The 17,449-nt window shown below is 55.0% G+C and overlaps 4 protein-coding genes across 4 annotated transcripts; 1 reads left to right on the top strand and 3 right to left on the bottom strand.

Annotated features, from left to right (window-relative positions):
- Nucleotides 1-465: 465 nt before the first annotated feature.
- GUITHDRAFT_70477 (hypothetical protein) lies at nucleotides 466-2,040 on the bottom strand (the record flags this gene model as incomplete). Its single annotated transcript, XM_005833413.1, has 1 exon — nucleotides 466-2,040. One exon carries the CDS (start codon nucleotides 2,038-2,040, stop codon nucleotides 466-468), a length of 1,575 nt encoding a protein of 524 aa, XP_005833470.1.
- A 5,461-nt stretch (nucleotides 2,041-7,501) lies between these two features.
- On the bottom strand, nucleotides 7,502-8,004 carry GUITHDRAFT_70524 (hypothetical protein; the record flags this gene model as incomplete). Its single annotated transcript, XM_005833412.1, has 2 exons — nucleotides 7,502-7,844; nucleotides 7,949-8,004. Coding segments are annotated over 2 exons (399 nt in total), but the record flags the coding sequence as incomplete, so codon positions are not given.
- Nucleotides 8,005-9,268: 1,264 nt separating this feature from the next.
- GUITHDRAFT_138226 (hypothetical protein) lies at nucleotides 9,269-12,522 on the top strand (the record flags this gene model as incomplete). Its single annotated transcript, XM_005833411.1, has 3 exons — nucleotides 9,269-9,991; nucleotides 10,175-12,143; nucleotides 12,377-12,522. The coding sequence occupies 3 exons, from the start codon at nucleotides 9,269-9,271 to the stop codon at nucleotides 12,520-12,522; spliced, it is 2,838 nt and encodes a 945-aa protein (XP_005833468.1).
- A 2,031-nt stretch (nucleotides 12,523-14,553) lies between these two features.
- GUITHDRAFT_70527 (hypothetical protein) lies at nucleotides 14,554-15,323 on the bottom strand (the record flags this gene model as incomplete). The annotated part of the gene is made up of 2 exons (XM_005833410.1): nucleotides 14,554-14,964; nucleotides 15,012-15,323. The coding sequence occupies 2 exons, from the start codon at nucleotides 15,321-15,323 to the stop codon at nucleotides 14,554-14,556; spliced, it is 723 nt and encodes a 240-aa protein (XP_005833467.1).
- Between the last annotated feature and the right edge of the window lie 2,126 nt (nucleotides 15,324-17,449).

Raw genomic sequence — 17,449 nt, 5'->3', positions numbered from 1 at the left:
GGCCAAGAGAGGAGGAGGAGGAGGAGGAGGAGGAGGAGGAGGAGGAGGAGGAGGAGGAGGAGGAGGAGGAGGAGGAGGAGGAGGAGGAGGAGGAGGAGGAGGAGGAGGAGGAGGAGGAGGAGGAGGAGGAGGAGGAGGAGGAGAAGGAGGAGGAGGAGGAGTGGAAGTCGATCGGCGGAGGAGGACGGGGAAGGAGAAGAGTTCACTGTGGTCACAGATGCGAAAAGATTGGGACAGGAACGCGGACAATATCGAGGACATGTTACAAGCTGATGAGATGACCTATGAGGAGAAGAGCAGAGGACGAAAAGGAAGGGGAAGAGGAAGGAGATGGAGAAGAAGCAGAGGAGGCTTCACAGGAAAAGGGAAAGGGAAAGCAGGCGAAAACTTCCTCAGCATTCAAGACGAAGACATTTTTTGACCTCGAATAACATTTATTCAAACAATCCATCTCCTCCCTCCCTCTTAGAGCAGCTGCCACTTGATCGCGTCCTCCAACGCGGCCAGGAAGGCCGAGCTCGAGTTGTGCGACACCCCAATGGTCCTGGACGGCCCCCTTCTGCCATGGCAGCACAGCGACACGCGAACCTCCTCCTCCTTCCCGCCCCCCTGCTGCCTGAGCCGCACACGCACGTCGGTCACGCACAAGCCCTCGAGGAGCAGGGCAAAGTCTTGTCTGAGAGCCTCCAGCATCGCTTTCTCGAGGGCTAGGAGAGAGTCTCGTCCGCAGCCGCTCGCGCTCCTCCTCTCTCCCGCCACCAGGAGCGCGACGGAGACTGAGACGAGCGATTCTCCCTCTTCCTCCCGGCTCTCATGCAGACGGTAACTGAGGAGGTCGAAGAGCTCGGGGAGGAGGCCGAGCCTCTTCCTCGCAAGCACCTCGAAGCTCGCTTCCGCCGTGTCGAACGTCCATCCCCTGAACTCCTTGTCCTTCACCTCCTTGATCAGCACGTCCACCACCTTGCTCCCTGCCTCCACCTCTATCCCCAGCTCCCTCAGCCTCGCCATCATGCTGGCTCGACCCGCCTGGTTCGACACCACGAAGATCCTCTCGTTCCCCACCAGCTCCGGCGACACATGCTCGTACGTGCGCGGGTCCTTCTCCGCTGCTGACGCGTGCACCCCTCCCTTGTGCGCGAAGGCCGCGACTCCGACGTAGGGCGCCTGCCTGCTCGGCTCCCTGCTCAGCCTCTCGTCAAGGAGCCTCGAGATCTTCCGCAGTTCCTTCATCCTTGACCTCTCCACCCCGGTCTCGAAGTCGAACTTGAGCATCAGGTTCGCCATCACTGTCACCAGGTCCGCGTTCCCGCATCTCTCTCCGATCCCGTTGATCGTCCCCTGCACCTGCCGCGCTCCTCCTGCGACTGCCGCCAGCGAGTTGGCGACTGCCAGCCCGCAGTCGTTATGGCAGTGGATCCCCAGCCGCACCCCCTCTACCTCCTCCTTGACCTGCAGGACGATCTGATAAACTTCCTCTGGCATGCTGCCCCCATTGGTGTCGCACAGGACCACCCAGCTCGCTCCTGCCTCCCATGCAGCTCGCGCGCACGCAACCGCGTAGGTTGGGTTGGCCTTGAAGCCATCGAAGAAGTGCTCGCAGTCGAACATGGCTTCCTTCCCCTCCTCTCTCACTGCCGCAATCGATTCTCTGATCATGTTGAGGTTCTCCTCCAAGCTCACCTTGAGCGCTTCCTGAACGTGAAAGTCCCAAGTCTTCCCGAACAAGCAGACCGCGTGCGACTTCCCCTTGATCACCGACTGCAGAACCCCGTCCTCCTTCGCAGACACCCCCTTCCTCCTCGTCATCCCAAATGCCACCAGCTTGGCTGAGCCCAGCTCTGGCGGGTCCGCAAAGAAAGCATCGTCCGTTGGGTTTGCCCCTGGCCAGCCTGCTTCGATGTAGTCGACGCCAAACTCGTCGAGGGCCCGGGAAAGCTCTCGCTTGTCAGAGCACGAGAAGTCGATCCCCATTGTCTGTCCTCCATCTCTCAGAGTCGTGTCAAAGATCCAGATTCTCCTGTCCTCCCCTGAAGCGCGCATCAGTTCCCATGGGCACTTTCCCTCCAGGTGACTCTCATCCTTGACGTAGCACACTTGCTTCTCCACCTTCCTCCTCCATCTACCGCACAGATAACCACATACAAGGGCCCCCAGTAGGACGTAGAGGTCAACTCCTCCCAAGAAAAGTTGTTGAGCATTGGAGGGAGCGATAAACGACAGGTTCCAAGAGCGAGCTCTCCTTTCATCGGTCCCGCGCTCCTCTGCATCCTCCTTGTAAGAGAGGCTGTCGTTCGGCTCGTTGATTTGGAGCTTGCTATGATAGGATAGCGACATTCCTTGCTGTCCGATCAAGGTACGATCGTGGCGAGGAGGATACATATCCCCTAGTGAAGGAGTCTGCAAGTTTGCGAGCAAAGTGTTTCCACTGAAATAACCAACCGCAAACACGATGATCGTCAGCGACAGGAGGAAACCGACCATCAGGAACAAGCTGCTGATCAGCACCAGGCCGTATCTCTCTCCCAGAGAATGTGGTTTCCTATCTTTCACATCCATTGCAGCTTCAAACCCGAGACCATCGTCACCGGTCGGTTCCTGTAGCCGATCCATCTCACAGTCGTCACTCCGAGACGCCCGAGGCCACATGGAGGGAAAGATCATGTACAGGGCAGTGAGCAACACAAGAAATGGGACCCTCAGCGACCAGCTGAACGTCATCCACATCTGCGAAAAATTTCTTGGAAGGGAGTTGGGCCTCGGACTCTCAAGAATCTCGTGAATGATTTCGATCCCTTGGGACCCCTGGGAGTCGTTAGGGGTCACTTTGTGCGTGAAGTTCAGAGCCTTCTTGATGGAAGACTCCACATCCTTCACGTTCGACCATTCAACAAGAAATCCCTGTAGGCCGCAGTCGACCTGGTTGAAGCAGGCACTCGACGATTGGACAACAACTAGCACTAAGTGTCAGCGAAGGCAGCTTCAAAGCATCACAAGCGCCATTCTCACCTGGGGTGCCGCAGACTAGAGATTCACGCACGAAGATCTCGCACCTCTCTTCGGTTGAGGCAGCAACAAAGAGATCCGCAGCCTTGTAAAGAATCCTCCGTCTGTTGAAGAGCTCCTTACCCCTCAGGCAAACGATCCCGTGAGTCGGGTCGTGCAGCTCCTCCACGTGCTGGCAGTACGCCGAGTCATCATCATCCCCCACGATCGCCAGCACGACTCCGTGAGGTCTATTCATGGCCAGCAGCTCGATCCTGCTCTCCGTGGTCCACGGGCCGACATAAAGCAAGAGGGGCAGGTGCGGCTTCCCGCCAGAGAGCATCTCACGGCAGCGAGAGATTTCCTCAGAGGAGTCGTAGGTGATGCAGTTGCAGAGGACGTGCAAGTCGCTCTGGTCGATGACCCCGTTGGTCGCTATGCCATGCGTCTTGTGCAGCTTCTTGCAGAACTCAGAGTTGACGGCATACGACCTCATGGCCAGCGCTGCCGTCAACCGATCCGACAAGCTGTACAACCACCAGCAGCACTGAAGCTTCAACCCAGAGAAATACTTGCGAGCAACTTTATCACTGTCAGTCGTGAAGATGACTAAGCTTCGGATCCCCTTCATCCTCGCCATTCCAAGGCCAAACAATGTACAGGGCGTGTAGCTACCAGAGATCACCAAAAGATCTGAGTCGGCGACCAGGTCCCAGATCCCCTTGAGCGTCCGCAAAGAGGGGAAGAGCATGGGGCTATAGTCTGTGATCTCAACGTCCGCCTTGTCACTCGTCCCGGCAGCAAAGACCTTCATGTCGTACCCTTCCTGGGAGAGTACTGCAAACAACTTTTCTCGCATTGCACTGCCGCTGGCTGACGAACCGTTGTAAGAGCCGATCCGATTGGTGAGAAAGAGGATCTTTTTCCCCGTCTTGGAAGCATTCTCCGATGACGGAGACGTTTCTCGAGAAGACACCTCGCTATCTGCCCGCATCGACATCCTGGAGACCGTGGATGCAATCGCAGGGACAGAAGGAAGCACAGTAATCTACCGGATCTTCTCCTCACAGAGCCTGCTATGAGCGAGTAGAGACAAGTAGAGACGAGAGGGGAGTCCAACACAAGCCAAGCAAGCCTGCGCTCCGCATTCAGCACCTGGTTGCCTTCCCACCCACCATTGCTAATTGTAGCACGCCAAAATCTATTTCTGGTTGCAACGTCTTGTAACTCTCGCAACATGCAACGGACTGAACGCGGACGGTTACAAGGCCGTTTGTTGCGGGTGAGAAGACGTTACAAAATTAACCATGGGGAGTAACGATCTGCTATTTCGGGACGCCGCCATGTTTCAGCTCCTCAGGGCCGGGCAGAAGCCTGCGGTCGGCGCATGCAGGTGAGGAGGCACAGAGAGACAGAACGAGGAGCGGAGAGAGGTGTCCCTTAGAGCATCTAGACCGGCGGGAAAAGATTGAAGCAGGGAGATAGTGAAGGAGCTCTTGGAAGGGGAGGATCGTATGAATTCCTGCGACAAAGGCTCTGTCGTCGTGTAATGGGACGGAGAGGAGAGAACGACAGAGGCGACGAGAAGATTGAAGAACATGTGGCATAATCTGCTTCGTGTCAGTGTCTGCACAAGGCAGAGTCGTTGCCTATCGCTGGCGACATGTAGGCGTGGCTAGCTCAGTTGCCTTTTCAGAAGTAGATTGTTAGCCAGGCTCTGAAAGTAGAGTCTAAGCATTTATGGCTCAAAATCGCTAACCAGGATTATTTCAGCGTTGCTGTTTCGAACTCTGGGCTCCCTCAGTACCAACTGAACAACTTGTGCGATACGTCGGCGACATCCAAATACTCCTTGGTAACTTCGATGGCCTTGCTTGATTCCTAATCCTCACGTGCTCTTTCAGGCCGACGCCAGCCACGACACCCATGATCTGTCAGTGACTTTGAGCTGTAAGTTGTGCTTTTTGAAACTGATGGCGATCTAGGTTTCCTGGACTCGAACCCCAGGGTCTGGGTCAGCCTGGATCTTTGCCACCTGCAGTGAGGGCACTCATAGAGTGAGCATATGTGTACTCAACCGTTGAGGAGCTGACTCAGGTCTCTGATCAACCAGGTAATTTTAGAGAGACAGTCGTTGCTCGATGCTTAGAAAACTATATAACTCATAGAAAAATGAATCTGAACTCATCTGTATCACGAGCTAGCAGCAACATTGTACAAGTGTGGCTATCTGGAAAGTGTTCACGGCTGAAGACCACTCAGAAGTCAAATGGATTATCTGAAGCTTTCTGCGTGTGAACTGAACTGACCTTTTTGAACTTGGACAAATCCCCGAATCTGTGGAAAAGTAATCACAACTGGGAACGTTTCTTTTCTTTGATCTTACCCGGCAAACAAGTCAGGTTTTGCTTCTTCTTCTGCTCGGCTCACTTCATTACTTTGATCATGGACATTGTTCCCTGGGCCTCCATCGGTGTGCACATTGTCAAACATGTCGCCTGTTGCATGATTCGTGAAAGCCCCTCCATGTTGGCCTGCGACTTGCATCGGATTCATGGTCATGCTCTGCACGTTGTATCCATGATGTGGGGCATTCATTCCCATGTACGTTTGGGGCTGGTATCCAATGTTTCCTCCCATGCCCATGCCCATGCCCATGCCCATATTATTCTGCCCCATCCCCATCATGTTCTGCCCCATGCCCATGCCCATATTATTCTGCCCCATGCCCATCATACCTTGCCCCATGCCCATGCCCATGTTATTCTGCCCCATCCCCATCATGTTCTGCCCCATCCCCATGCCCATATTATTCTGCCCCATCCCCATCATGTTCTGCCCCATCCCCATCATGTTCTGCCCCATTCCCATTCCCATTCCCATGTTATTCTGCCCCATGCTCATCGTACCTTGCCCCATGCCCATACCCATGTTCTGTCCCATGCCCATGCCCATGCCCATGCCCATGCCCATGCCCATGTTCTGCCCCATCGTGTTCTGCCCCATGCCCATGCCCATGTTCACATTTGTCTGTCCCATTCCCATTCCCATACCGGTCTGCCCCATCATGCCCTGCCCAATGCCAACATCATTGTTGAGAGCCACGCCCATTCCTTGGCTTGAGTTCATTCCCATCATGCCGGGGTTCATGCCTTGTCCCATAGCGAAGCCTTGTTGCGGCATACCAGCGGGAGGATGTGCAGCAGTGGACAAGCCATTAAAGGCACCTGAATTCATAGCAGTCATGCCCATGCCCTGATTCATGTTGGTTGGTCCACTTTGACTCAACGCCAAGTCAAATGCATTCGATGGCTTGCTCGTATCATGATGTGGTTGCTGCAAAGGATGATGTTCTGAGACCGACGATATTGGTTCCTACAGGTGGAAATCAGAATTCAAATGTATCCTTTGCATATCGAGAAGCTCTAACCGTCGATGGCTTCATTCCAGAGGTCGTAGAATGAAATTGATTCAAATCTTCGAGCGCGTGGGAGAATGAAGAGTTCATCATCGATCCCATCAACCCACTAGAGTGAAGGCCAACTTCAGCCGCTGCCAAAAACTTAGAAACACTCCTGGATAACAACAGGTACTGACATGTGTGCGCTTGGTGGGACAACATATCTAATAAAAGGAAATCGTTAGTCATTCGCGGCAGAATCATCAGAAATTCAAGCACCATGCATCTGCTGACCTGAAGCTGCAGAATGCAAACCCTGAATTTGATTCAGCGCAGGCTGATTGTTGGACGCTCCGCTTGAGAAATTTACAGCTACTCCACCTTGATTTCCTGGCTCATCATGTCACCAGACCGATCTTGTTGAAGACGTTTGCATCAAGTGACCTGCATACATGTGATGGGGATTCGGAGCCGTTGCGATGTTGTCGGCAGCGAGGAGGTCTGAAAACGGGTCTGCAAACTGCACATGTCGGACAAATATTAGATGCTAAGTACAGGTTTCAGGGCGAAACTGACATTTGCCTTGGTCGGTGCCTTTACAGGTGAAGGATCTCCGAAAGGGTTCAAGGATGAGCCCATGTTGCTGTTAACTTCGACATGCAGGCCAGGCTCTGCATGGTCAGTCGTCTCGAAGGTAGCCCAATTTTGACTGACAGTTGTTCCTGGCAGTGGCTCAGAAATCTTGCAGAATGAAGACGAAAGCTCTCACCCTCTGCCCACGTGTCTTCTGATGCAAACGATGCCCAGCCCGTGGACACGGGCTCGTTGTCATCGAGATCGGCGAAAGGGTTGCTTCCTGCTCCTGCAACAGCTGGTGTTGGCTGCATCGAAAATTTGTTGTTGAAGGCGTCATTGTCATTTCCGATGTCTAGCGCTCCGAGGAGGCCCGACAAGTCCTTGCTAGGGCTGGAGTCGTTGAGGTATTTGGTATTCGGCGACGACGTCAATTTCTTGGGAGGGGAGGGAGGCGGAGGTCGTGAAGGAGGAAGGCTGCTGCTCTGCGACATTGAGGGCTTCACTGCAGGAGGAGGGGGCTGAGAGGGCAGAGGCGGCGGGGCCTTAGTGGGTGCCGCAGCCTTGTTGACAATCAGCTACACGGGAGATCAGCTTCTTGGGGCAAGGACAAGGACTGACCTTGGGCTCTTCGGGCAGAATGTTGGAGATGGGCTCTGGATTGGGCGAACCACGCTTGCGCGAGATGTGCCACTTTCTATCGACGTACTTCTTCTGTATGAAGGTCCGGATCCTCTCCTTGTCTCCAGATTCGGGTATTGGGAAGTCCTTCTCACTCCAGCACGCCATCCACTCCTCTTGCGCCTTGGTGTTCCCGCCTTGCTCGATCGCTGCAACTTCTTCCTTGGTCCAGTTGCTGAGAGAAATCCCCTTGCACTTGTGCTGAAACCTGCACGGAGAGGCATCAGGCAATGCCAGCGGAGCAACACGGGCTAAGATAAAAGTCGAATAGACAAGCAGGAGCAGGAAGCGATCAGCAAGGTAAACACTTACTCTCGATGAATGCCGCTGCAAGTCATACAAACAAATGTCTTGAAATCCATGCACACCTGACCCGGAAACTGCCGCACTCCCAGTCAATCAAATCAATCAGATTCATTCTTCATCCATCTTACCTTTTCATTGCAGTCCGCACAAACTCGACCATGCGCGCGTGCAACGTCGCGTATCTTCTGCACCAGCTTTTCGTTCTGTTTTGGATCTGGCATCCTAAACAATCGCTTCCTCCTGCACAAGAGGTCACCACGTCGAGCATGTAGAGCAGGTGATATATTCTTTATGTTGTAGTAAAGCTAAAAACAATGGGGAAGGATGGGATCCAAACACGCATTTTAGAACGAGAACGGGGTAGGGAGCATATGCTCACTATTCGACATCCTCAGTCATCGCCACCACAAACAAACCACTGATGGAGGAAAGCAGTGGCGCAGAACGAACAGAACTGATTGTTTCAACATGCAGCCTGTCACTTCAACCTTTATCCCTCTCTCTCGAGCGATGTTTCCCTCCCGCCTTCATCTACACCCCCTCCTTATTTCGCTCCGTTTCGTGCCCGTGCTACACACTCCTCCTCTCACAATCACTTGCTCCTGTCTGTGTACATGCTCTCCCTGTCCTGGATCTCCTCCTCGCGTTCTTCCCGCTGCCATCGCTCCCACCGCCGCCACTCTCCCTCGCCCTCCTGTTCTGATATGCCCGCAGAACGCCATGGAAGTAACCCCTTTGATTTCTACTCAACTTACAAGTTTCCAGTCCCCCTCAATGTCTTAGCTCCAGGGCAGAAAAGATTCTCTGCAGCACCTTCTCTGAAAAATTTGCTGCCTTTTAAAATTAGTTACAAATAACTCTGAGGCAGCCCTTCTTAGTTAGGAAACGTGACGTCACCCCCAGCTGCCTAATCCGTGGCAGCATCCCCTAGAAGGAACATTTGGCTGTTCCTTCTGCAGAACAAAGTTCAGTCCGTTCCGCCCATTGGGATCCAACATGGCAGGAGAGCGAGAAAGAGAGGAGAGAGAGGGGAAGAGGAGGAGAAGAGGATATCAGGAGAGGAGGAGATCAGGAGAGGACGAGAGGACGAGAGGACGAGATCAGGAGAGGACGAGAGGAGAAGGAGGAGAGAAGCGGAGAAAGGGAGACAAGGATAAGTTTAGGATACATACAACTTTGGTAGTTCTCAGATGTGACGAGACATCGTTATCAGATGGTGCACAAAGATCACAGGAGATGCTCGCGGACAACAGAGACAGAGGCAGAAGGTCTTCAACAAGACATCGCCAATCTATCAAAACAAATCGAAGTCTCTGAATTCCCACCATGAGTAGCAGGCCTGCGGTCAACTTCGTCGTCTTCATCGCGACACTTTGCCTTGCTCACGATGAGCAACTTCAATCGACCGAAGGCCCCCTGTGCTGTCTAGACGCCCCCGAGACTTGTAGCCCAGTGTCAGCGGATCGCACAACTAAGATTTCCCTTCCTCTGCATGCGACTACGGTCAAGGCGGGGTCCTACATGGTGATTCACTTGGGCGGGGAGACTCGGGGAGAGGAAGTGCTGATTCGCATCGACGGCAGGGAGTTTGTTCGGCTCCCAGGCAAGCCAGCAATCACCATGACCATCCCACGTAGCTTGACAGGCGAGCATCTCTTTCACGCTACGAGGTCAGAGCAGGAGGAGGGGGATCCTTCAGCAGCATGCGTCTGTGCTTGCATCGGAGGAGCTGCCTCACCTACAGCACCTGAGAGACCCTCGCTGCTCCTGTTAGCGCCCGAGAACGGAACGATTCTACCGCCTCCCAGTCACCTTGCAAGGATGACGTCAGCAGGGCACGCGCTCATGCTCTCCTTTAGCTTTGCGGGGGTTTCCCTGGGGGTCGGGGAGCATCGAGCGCACGTGCGGGTCACGACTGCTGGCAAGGATTCGAGCTGCTCGCTGTCCCCTCCTGGGGTCAACGAGCTCTTGCTGAGTCCTGACGAGGTCGAGTTCGACATCCTTCAGCTCATGCTGCAGCAAGCCTGCTTGACGGAGGGATGGAGAAAGGTACATCGAACGCTGCTGTCCGATGTTGCTCTCATATTGATGCTGTACAACATGTTGCTGCAACTTTTTGATGTTCCTGCTGAGAGTTTGCACCGCTGAACCATGCAAGATGATTTATCTTACTCTTATCCCGATTCATTATGCTTGTTCTATGCAACTTACTCTAACAAATTGGATCTTCAGGTGGAGATTGCTCTCGTGTCTTGGACAGGAGCAGTTTGCAATCATTCTCTTCCTCGAGCTTGGAGTTCGAATCCTCTTCTCCTCCGCTCTGTCTGGTTTCAAATTTCGTCAGAAGCAGCATGGAAGGCAACGTTGAATGACGAGCGCGTGGAGCCTAAGGATAGTGGGGGTCAGGCAGTCGCGCGATCATCTTACAGGATTCAGATCCTCCATCCTCATCGCTTGTCTTGTTTCTCTGTCAGGGAAGTTCCCAGCCCTCGCCATCATCGCAAGAGCAGGACGATCCCACTTGTCTCGTTGAACAGCAGCAAGGCGGTCCTAAACGCGCCAACCATGAACTTCATGCTTGTCCTGAGATCCTCTCCGTGCTTGGGGGACGGCAGATTCAGTTTGTTTCGCATTGCTGTCAACGACTCTATCGTAGGAGAAGTCTCCTCTAGCTGCTCGCTCGAAATCCCTCTGCTTGTCAAAGAGGCTGGACGTTGCTCTATCCATATCAGTCTGCTCGTCCTCCCGCGGTCCGCTGGGTCCTCTCAGTCGTTCGACCAAGCGGCAGCCGAGCTCGTAGCTGATGCGAGGACGGAGGTTGAGATGGTAAGTGGGGTGGGGAAGGCGGCGGATGGGAGCGGAATGAGTGGGATTGTGGGAGGGAACCAACGCCGAGGTTCTCTCTACAGCAGCTGGGATGGTCTGAAGACTATGGCCGCACTCGCTGAAGTTCGCATCACTCATCCTGTCCATGGCTCCACCTTCGCTCTGCCCTGCAGACCGGGTGAGGTTGAGCATGGAGGACTGACGGCTGTCGCTGAGCTCCACAACGTGGCTATGGGCAGCGGGGCCCTGCATGCTGTTGTGAGACTTGACGGCCGATTGGTGAGGGAGGGAGAGGAGGCAGACGCTCGTCGCATGCGATGGTGGAGCACAAGGGTCGTCGTGACCCTCCCGTGGCGCATGCTCGGGATCGGCTCCCACTACCTCAGCGTGAGTCTGGTGGACGAGGAAGGGGTTGAGGCGCCTGCTGCTCCTCCTGCGATCGTTGGCTTCCGAGTCGATGCGGTCCGTTGGAGTCGAGAGGAGGGAGAGCTGGAGGTCTGCAAGAGGAGGGCGGGAGAGGAGGGAGAGGCAGAGCGGCAGGAGGGGCGAGTCTACCAGCAGAGGCAACTTGGGACTCTCGAGGAACAGTTGGAGGAGTATGTTCGTGTGCATGATGGAATCATGAAGCTGGTCCTGGAGGGCAAGGCAGAGACAAGCTCGTATGCGAGGATCCTCGTCTACACTCCTCCTGACTATGGCTGGGGCAACCGGATGCTCGATTTGGCTGCTTGCCTCCTGCTCGCCATGGTCACTGACCGCGCCCTAGTAGTGAACTGGACTCGTCCCTTTCCCCTTAGCCACTTCATCGGAAACGGGCTCCGAGAGGAGAAAGGAGCTGCTCGATGGGGGAGAGGGAGAGAAATTCGGTCCCTCGTCCCTAGAGCGAACGTCCTCGTGGACCTTGCGGTGGAGGAGAACCTGCAGCGTCTGCTGGTGAGCGGCATACACCAGCCAGAGCGAGTCTTGTCCCATGCTGACGGGCCATCGTTGCAGAGCTGGGCAGAGGAGGAGGAGGACGCGGTTGTCATGCCGGACCTGTCTCGCTGTCTGCACCAGAAGAAGCTGAGCGCAGCTTGTGAGGAGGGACTGGACACCAACAGCAGGGTTCTCTCCCTGTACTTCTCCTGCTCGTCGTGGGAGCTGCTGACGGCATTGCGGTCTTGCAGTCGTTTCGGCCTCAGATCTCTCCCTCGCATCATCTACCGTCACTCAAGGCTCAGCAGAAGTCACGTAAATGTGGAGAGTGAGGACGAGGAGGAGAGTTGGATGAGAGGGACTCGGGACTCGAGGAGCAGCGCAAGGGCGACGGCGAGGGAGGGAGGGAGACAGAGAGAGCGAGAAGAAGAGGAGGGGATGGGTTTGGGGGGAAGGGAATGTAAGAGGGAGAGGGAGGGGAGTGAGTGATCTAAAAGAGTGGCTCCAGATCATCAGCCTGCTTCCCCATCAGTATCTTGATGCAGTCGGACAACTGCTCGCTTCTCTCATTCATCCTTCCGAGAGAGTGCTAGCAGGTGCCTTCTTTCTCCTCCTGCTCCTCCTGCTCCTCCTGCTCCTCCTGTTCCATACTTGATCTCTCTCATGCTGGCATGGATGCTGATGAGGCAGCAGCTCTCGATGAGATTCTCAGCCCGGCAAGGGGTATCAAGACTTGGCCATGCAGCTCTCTCAGCTATCTGGGAGCGCATGCCCGCCTCTCCGGCGACTGGGACCCAAGTGGTGAGTGGGGAGGAGGAGGACAGGGAGGAGCTGAGTAGAAGCCAAGGCTCGTCACCTCGGGGGATGTTCGCCCTGAGGGAAGAGGGGCAGCTGAGAATGGTCAACCTGATGTCCAGCTGCTTCTCGAGCGGATCGAGATGTTCCGGTTTCATCTTCCTTGCAAGCGACAGGTGCTGGTGGAGCAGGTTGAGCTCGTGCTGACATTGTGGTGGGAGCCCGGAGATGAAGGGACGAGTCGCTGCCCACCGCCTGCCCGTCATAGTCAACTCGTGGAACGCAACTCACAGCGCTGGTGGGCAGAGTGTCGGAGCAGATGCATGGTTGAGCTGTGGCAAGAGATGAGGACATGGGAGGGAAAAGGAGGAGGAGAGGGGGAGAGCAGCAGAGCAGCAGAGCACAGACACTCATGAGATTCATGAGATGAAATCAAGGACAGTCAGGTTTCTCACTTGTTGTTTCATGCTCAGAGCTCAAGTCGGACGAGTCGCTAGACCGACAACTCGGTAATGAGACGGAGGAGACGGAGGAGGAGGAGGAGGAGGAGGAAGCTGGGATGGGGGGGAGCACACGGCAGGCGCTGACTTGGATTCCTAGAGCGACACGTGAGGGTAGTGGCCGAGTGGTTTTGTCTTGCAGCAGCTGACAGCGGGTGGATCTTGACGAGAGGATCCTCCTACGGTATGCCCCAGCACCTTCACCGCTGTGTCTTGACCCCCCAATGCTCTCCTGCAAGCCTGGACTTGACGTGTGCTGTGCTCCTGGAGCCGTGTTGTTCCCATGCTTCCTCCTTCTCGATCTTGCAGTCTTGCTCACCTGCTTGCCGCAGGCTTGTCTGCCGCCTCCTTCGGTCTCCACCTTCAACGACGTCGCCATCAGATCGGTGCTCGAGGACCCGACCAGTCTCGTGGGTCCCATTCCTGGTTGCTCCCTGCACGATGGAGGCAGGAAGAGAGCCAGTGCGGGAGCGAAACTTTCTTCCCGGGCTCGAGCGTCGTTGTCACGGTCCACGAGCACAAGCTGGAGGTGGGAGATGAGAGTATTTGACGGGAAGGAGGTGTGAAGTAGAGATGTGTGGAGGAGTGAAGAACGTGGCATGGACATGTTTGCTGGGTTGGTAGAGCAACTCGGATGAGGAACCAGCAGCGTGGCAGTTCAGGCGCAGTGGAAGTGAAGAGGGAGGAGAGAGCACGCGATAGCTACACGAGCAGCTCTTGCCTTGGCGATGACCTGACGAGCGTTCTGGCAGCGAGGGCTAGACTGCACGACCTTCGAGCTCTGCTCAGTCACCAACATCAACGAGGGCTCACGGCGTTTCTTGTGAGCGTGCGACAGCCGCCGTATCATCTCCCACCTCCATCGGGGCCCGTGACAAGAGTTTTTATTACATGGCAGACATCCAGTCCTCGTCAGGTGGTGCCGAGGCATCTACTATCATCCCCGAGCTCCTCGCAGCTGCCACCTGCACTTGCCATCAGCATCCTTGTCCTCGTACGATCCCTCCTCTTCCACTATCCCCCCCCCTCCCCCTCCTCTCTCTCTCTCCTCTCTACCTGTTTGGCAAGATTTTCTTGGGCCGATGACTGGCCAGTCGACCGGCTCTTGTTGATCTCTCCAACAATTCCTCCACCGTTGAGCTGCTCGATCTGCCCTTCGATCATCTGCTCCACGAACATGAAGCCGTCGATGTCCTTTGCTCGCTCCTTGAGCTTCTCCAAGCTCGCGAGCGCCTGCTCAGCGTCAGCTGCTGCAGATTCTTCCTCCTCCTCCTCTCAAGACTTCATCATCTCGCTGCTTCTCTCTCACCTTGGCTCGGAACGGCTCGTTGGTCTTGCCGATGGTCGCGACCGCGTTGACAGCAGCAGCAGCCAGTCCCATGTCGTCACTCACCTCCAGGGCCTCAATGAGAACATCCAGAGCCTGTGCAGAAAAAGAGCGAAAGTGAGCAAGAGAGAGAGGGAGGAGCCCGGGGGAGGGAGGGTGAAGAAAGGAATCGAGGGAGAGTGGGGAAGGGATGGACGGACGGACGGACGGAGGGAAGCGGGGAGGGAGGAAGAGATGGACGGAGGGAGCTAGGAGGACGAGAGAGGAGAGGGAAGTAGGACTGAAAGATCGGAATCTCTCACCCTCTCGCATCCCGGGTAGCCATGAGCAACATCCCCTCCTCCGATCTGTCCGAGGGAGCTGATGGTGGCGATCTTGGTCACAGGGTCAGGGATGTCAAGAATCGCCTTCTTCATCCCATCAAGCGCGAGCTGCGGAAACTCCGGGAGGAGCTCGGGGTTCTTCAGAGCAACTGCTCCGATGGCCTTGGAGCAGGACGCCCGCACAACGCGGTCCTCAGTCGCAAGGAGCATGTCAACCAGCGGCGGCAGGACCTTCTGTCCGATCATTCCCAGCGCCTGCACCGCTGCTCTCCTCTCATGGACGTCCTCCAAGGTGAGGTAACTGAACAGCCGTTGAATCACAGCCTTCTCCTGCTCCTGCAAGGTGTCAGCACAGGGGTTGCAGCAGGAGCTACAGAACATACCTCCCCTTCCTTGTCGTGCATCTCAGCGATCTTGATGCTGGCCATCTGACGGATGGAGGAGCGGCTATCAGCAAGCTTTGCAAACCATTCATCCAGGCTTTTCTCCCTCGCCTGGAACTCTCGGAAACCCTCCGGGATGGGTTGGTCACCAGCCCTGACCGGCGTAAGGCCTCTCCGCACTCCTGGCCGAGCAGAGAACTTGTGGCACAAGGGAGCAGAGGAGGGAGCCTTCAAGCCCTGAAGCACTGGGGCCAAGGAATATGCTGAGGCAGAGGATAGAAGAGTTGACAGGATGAAAACCCTTGAGATCATGGCTGTAAAGCGAAACCTGGACGAACAGAATGAGACCGAGCAACACATCAGATGAGCTCATGGACGACACTCAGATCGTGAAAGACACGCAGCAGCGTACTAGCATGCCAATCTTACGAAATGCCACTTGACATGAGAAACTGCAAGAGACAGCCCAAGTGATCTAGGTTTCGTCATCAACCGGGAATAGGGGAGGCTCACGTCCTTTGAAAAGAGATGTTGGGTGTCGAAGGCGCAAGAACCGTGAAGGGGAGGGACGAGGAAAGAATCATCGAGGTGACGAGGAGAGGGTTGAGAGATAGATAGATGCAGGGAGCGATACAGCGAAAAGGAAAGGTCATCGGAGGCGGATAAGATGAAAAAAGAGGAAGTGGAGGTACGATGGAGGGAGGGAGGTAGGGCAACCAAGGAAAGAGAGGGGGAAGACTGATGAAGCGAAGGGAGGAGGGAGGGAGGAGATGGAAGTTGATGGGAGGTGACAGGAAGCATCTTGACGGAGATTGATCGTGTAAGTCATGCCATGGAAGCGAAGGAAGGGTAGTCATGGTGGGGTGCTCTTCGCCTCCAATCAGGGGTAGGGGTGGTGAAGTCAGGGTGGTGTGGTTCTTACAGGATGATTGGGGTCCATTAGTTTGGAACCTCCATATAAATGAAGGGTACCCAAGGTGGAGGAATCAAGTTCTGAGTGAATAAGTGAAAGACGCCTAGTACCCCTCCTCTCTATCTGAGAGTGGTCTCTCGAGTTGGTGGTCGAGAAGTTTGCGAAGTTCAACTGGCAAACTCTACAAACTTTGATAGTTTATTCTTGTCACAAAAATACCTAAACTCTTTTTTACCGCTGATGTGACGGAGGGTCACTCACACTACTGCGGCCCGGTCACCCGGCAAGTCACCGAGTCACAGCCTGCCGGGCACTGCACCGGCGGGCGGCCGCCCGGCCCGGCGCCAGGCCCGCCGGGGCGCCGGGCTCAGCCTCTGACGAGGCTCACCCCGGCCGCGACGCCGGGCCGGGCCGCTCGGGCGGCGCGTGACTCGTGATCATCGGATCAGACTCGGGACGGGCCGGAGCCTCCGACTCGGAGCGGCGGCTAGAGTCCGGCCGCTGAGGACCCGCGGCGGCCGGCGGTCCGGGCCCGGGCCCGGGGCCCGCGCGGCCGCGGCCCACGGGGGCCGGCCGCAGACCGTCATTCCATGGTATTTTCTAATGCCCAATTATAAACTTATATCCTTTTAACAAACACTTGTACCTGTTAATTTGATCATAAGCATACAGTTTTTAGTCAATTTTGTACCAGAATGATTTGTACCACTCAGTACTCTTTTATATTCGTTTTAAGCATTTGAGTTCCGGCTTACACGCCTCTTGGCTGCTCTCTGCCCTGTGTACCGGTATGTTTGTCTGACATTGTTGGGGTAGGGTTATTCGTATATTTCGATACACGCTCATGAAATCTTATTAGTGTCAGCCATTGACGAGTGTAGTAAATCTAGCCAATAAGTATTTTTGTTTTCAAATCAAGGAGTCGTATGCCAGCTAGCAACGGCAATCTTTTTTTTCTACACCGGTTGTTTTATATGGATACCTACCCTATGTCTATAGGGTGCCACCGAAACACAGGTCCCCTTGCCCCCGATCAAACAGCAAATAATTTTCATTAAAAATCCTGAGATCTCCATTGCAAGTATCCCTCCCCTCCTCCTTCCGTGCTCTTCTCCCTCCCTCCCTCCCCCCCCCGCTCCCCTCCCTTCCTCCCTGCTCCCTCCCTCCCTCCTGCTCCCCTCCCTCCCCGTTGCTTCCCTTTCCCTTGCGCTCCAGTTATAGACACCAAACAAATGAATCTTCACCGTCGTGTATCAGCAACAAATGGAATTCAGAGAAGGCGAAGGCAGGAAAATTTCGATACATTCTTGGAGCAGGACGAGACTTGTGATGAGTCAAAGATACCTGAAGATTTGAAGCTCGAATGATCCTGCATACGTCAGTTGATGATCGAGACTTGCCCAGGATGTACTGGAAAAAGCCAGGCAGTAATTTGAATATCATACTTGAGCCTGGCACAGGGGTTCAATATCAGTGTGAAGATCACAGGGGCGTTGAAGTGAATCGACTGGGCATGATCAAATCG

The sequence above is a fragment of the Guillardia theta genome (assembly GCF_000315625.1).
Source record: "Guillardia theta CCMP2712 unplaced genomic scaffold GUITHscaffold_30, whole genome shotgun sequence".
NCBI classification, from domain to species: domain Eukaryota; class Cryptophyceae; order Pyrenomonadales; family Geminigeraceae; genus Guillardia; species Guillardia theta.
The sequence above is the reverse complement of the archived record's forward strand: the minus strand, read 5'-3'. Positions and strand labels throughout refer to the sequence as shown.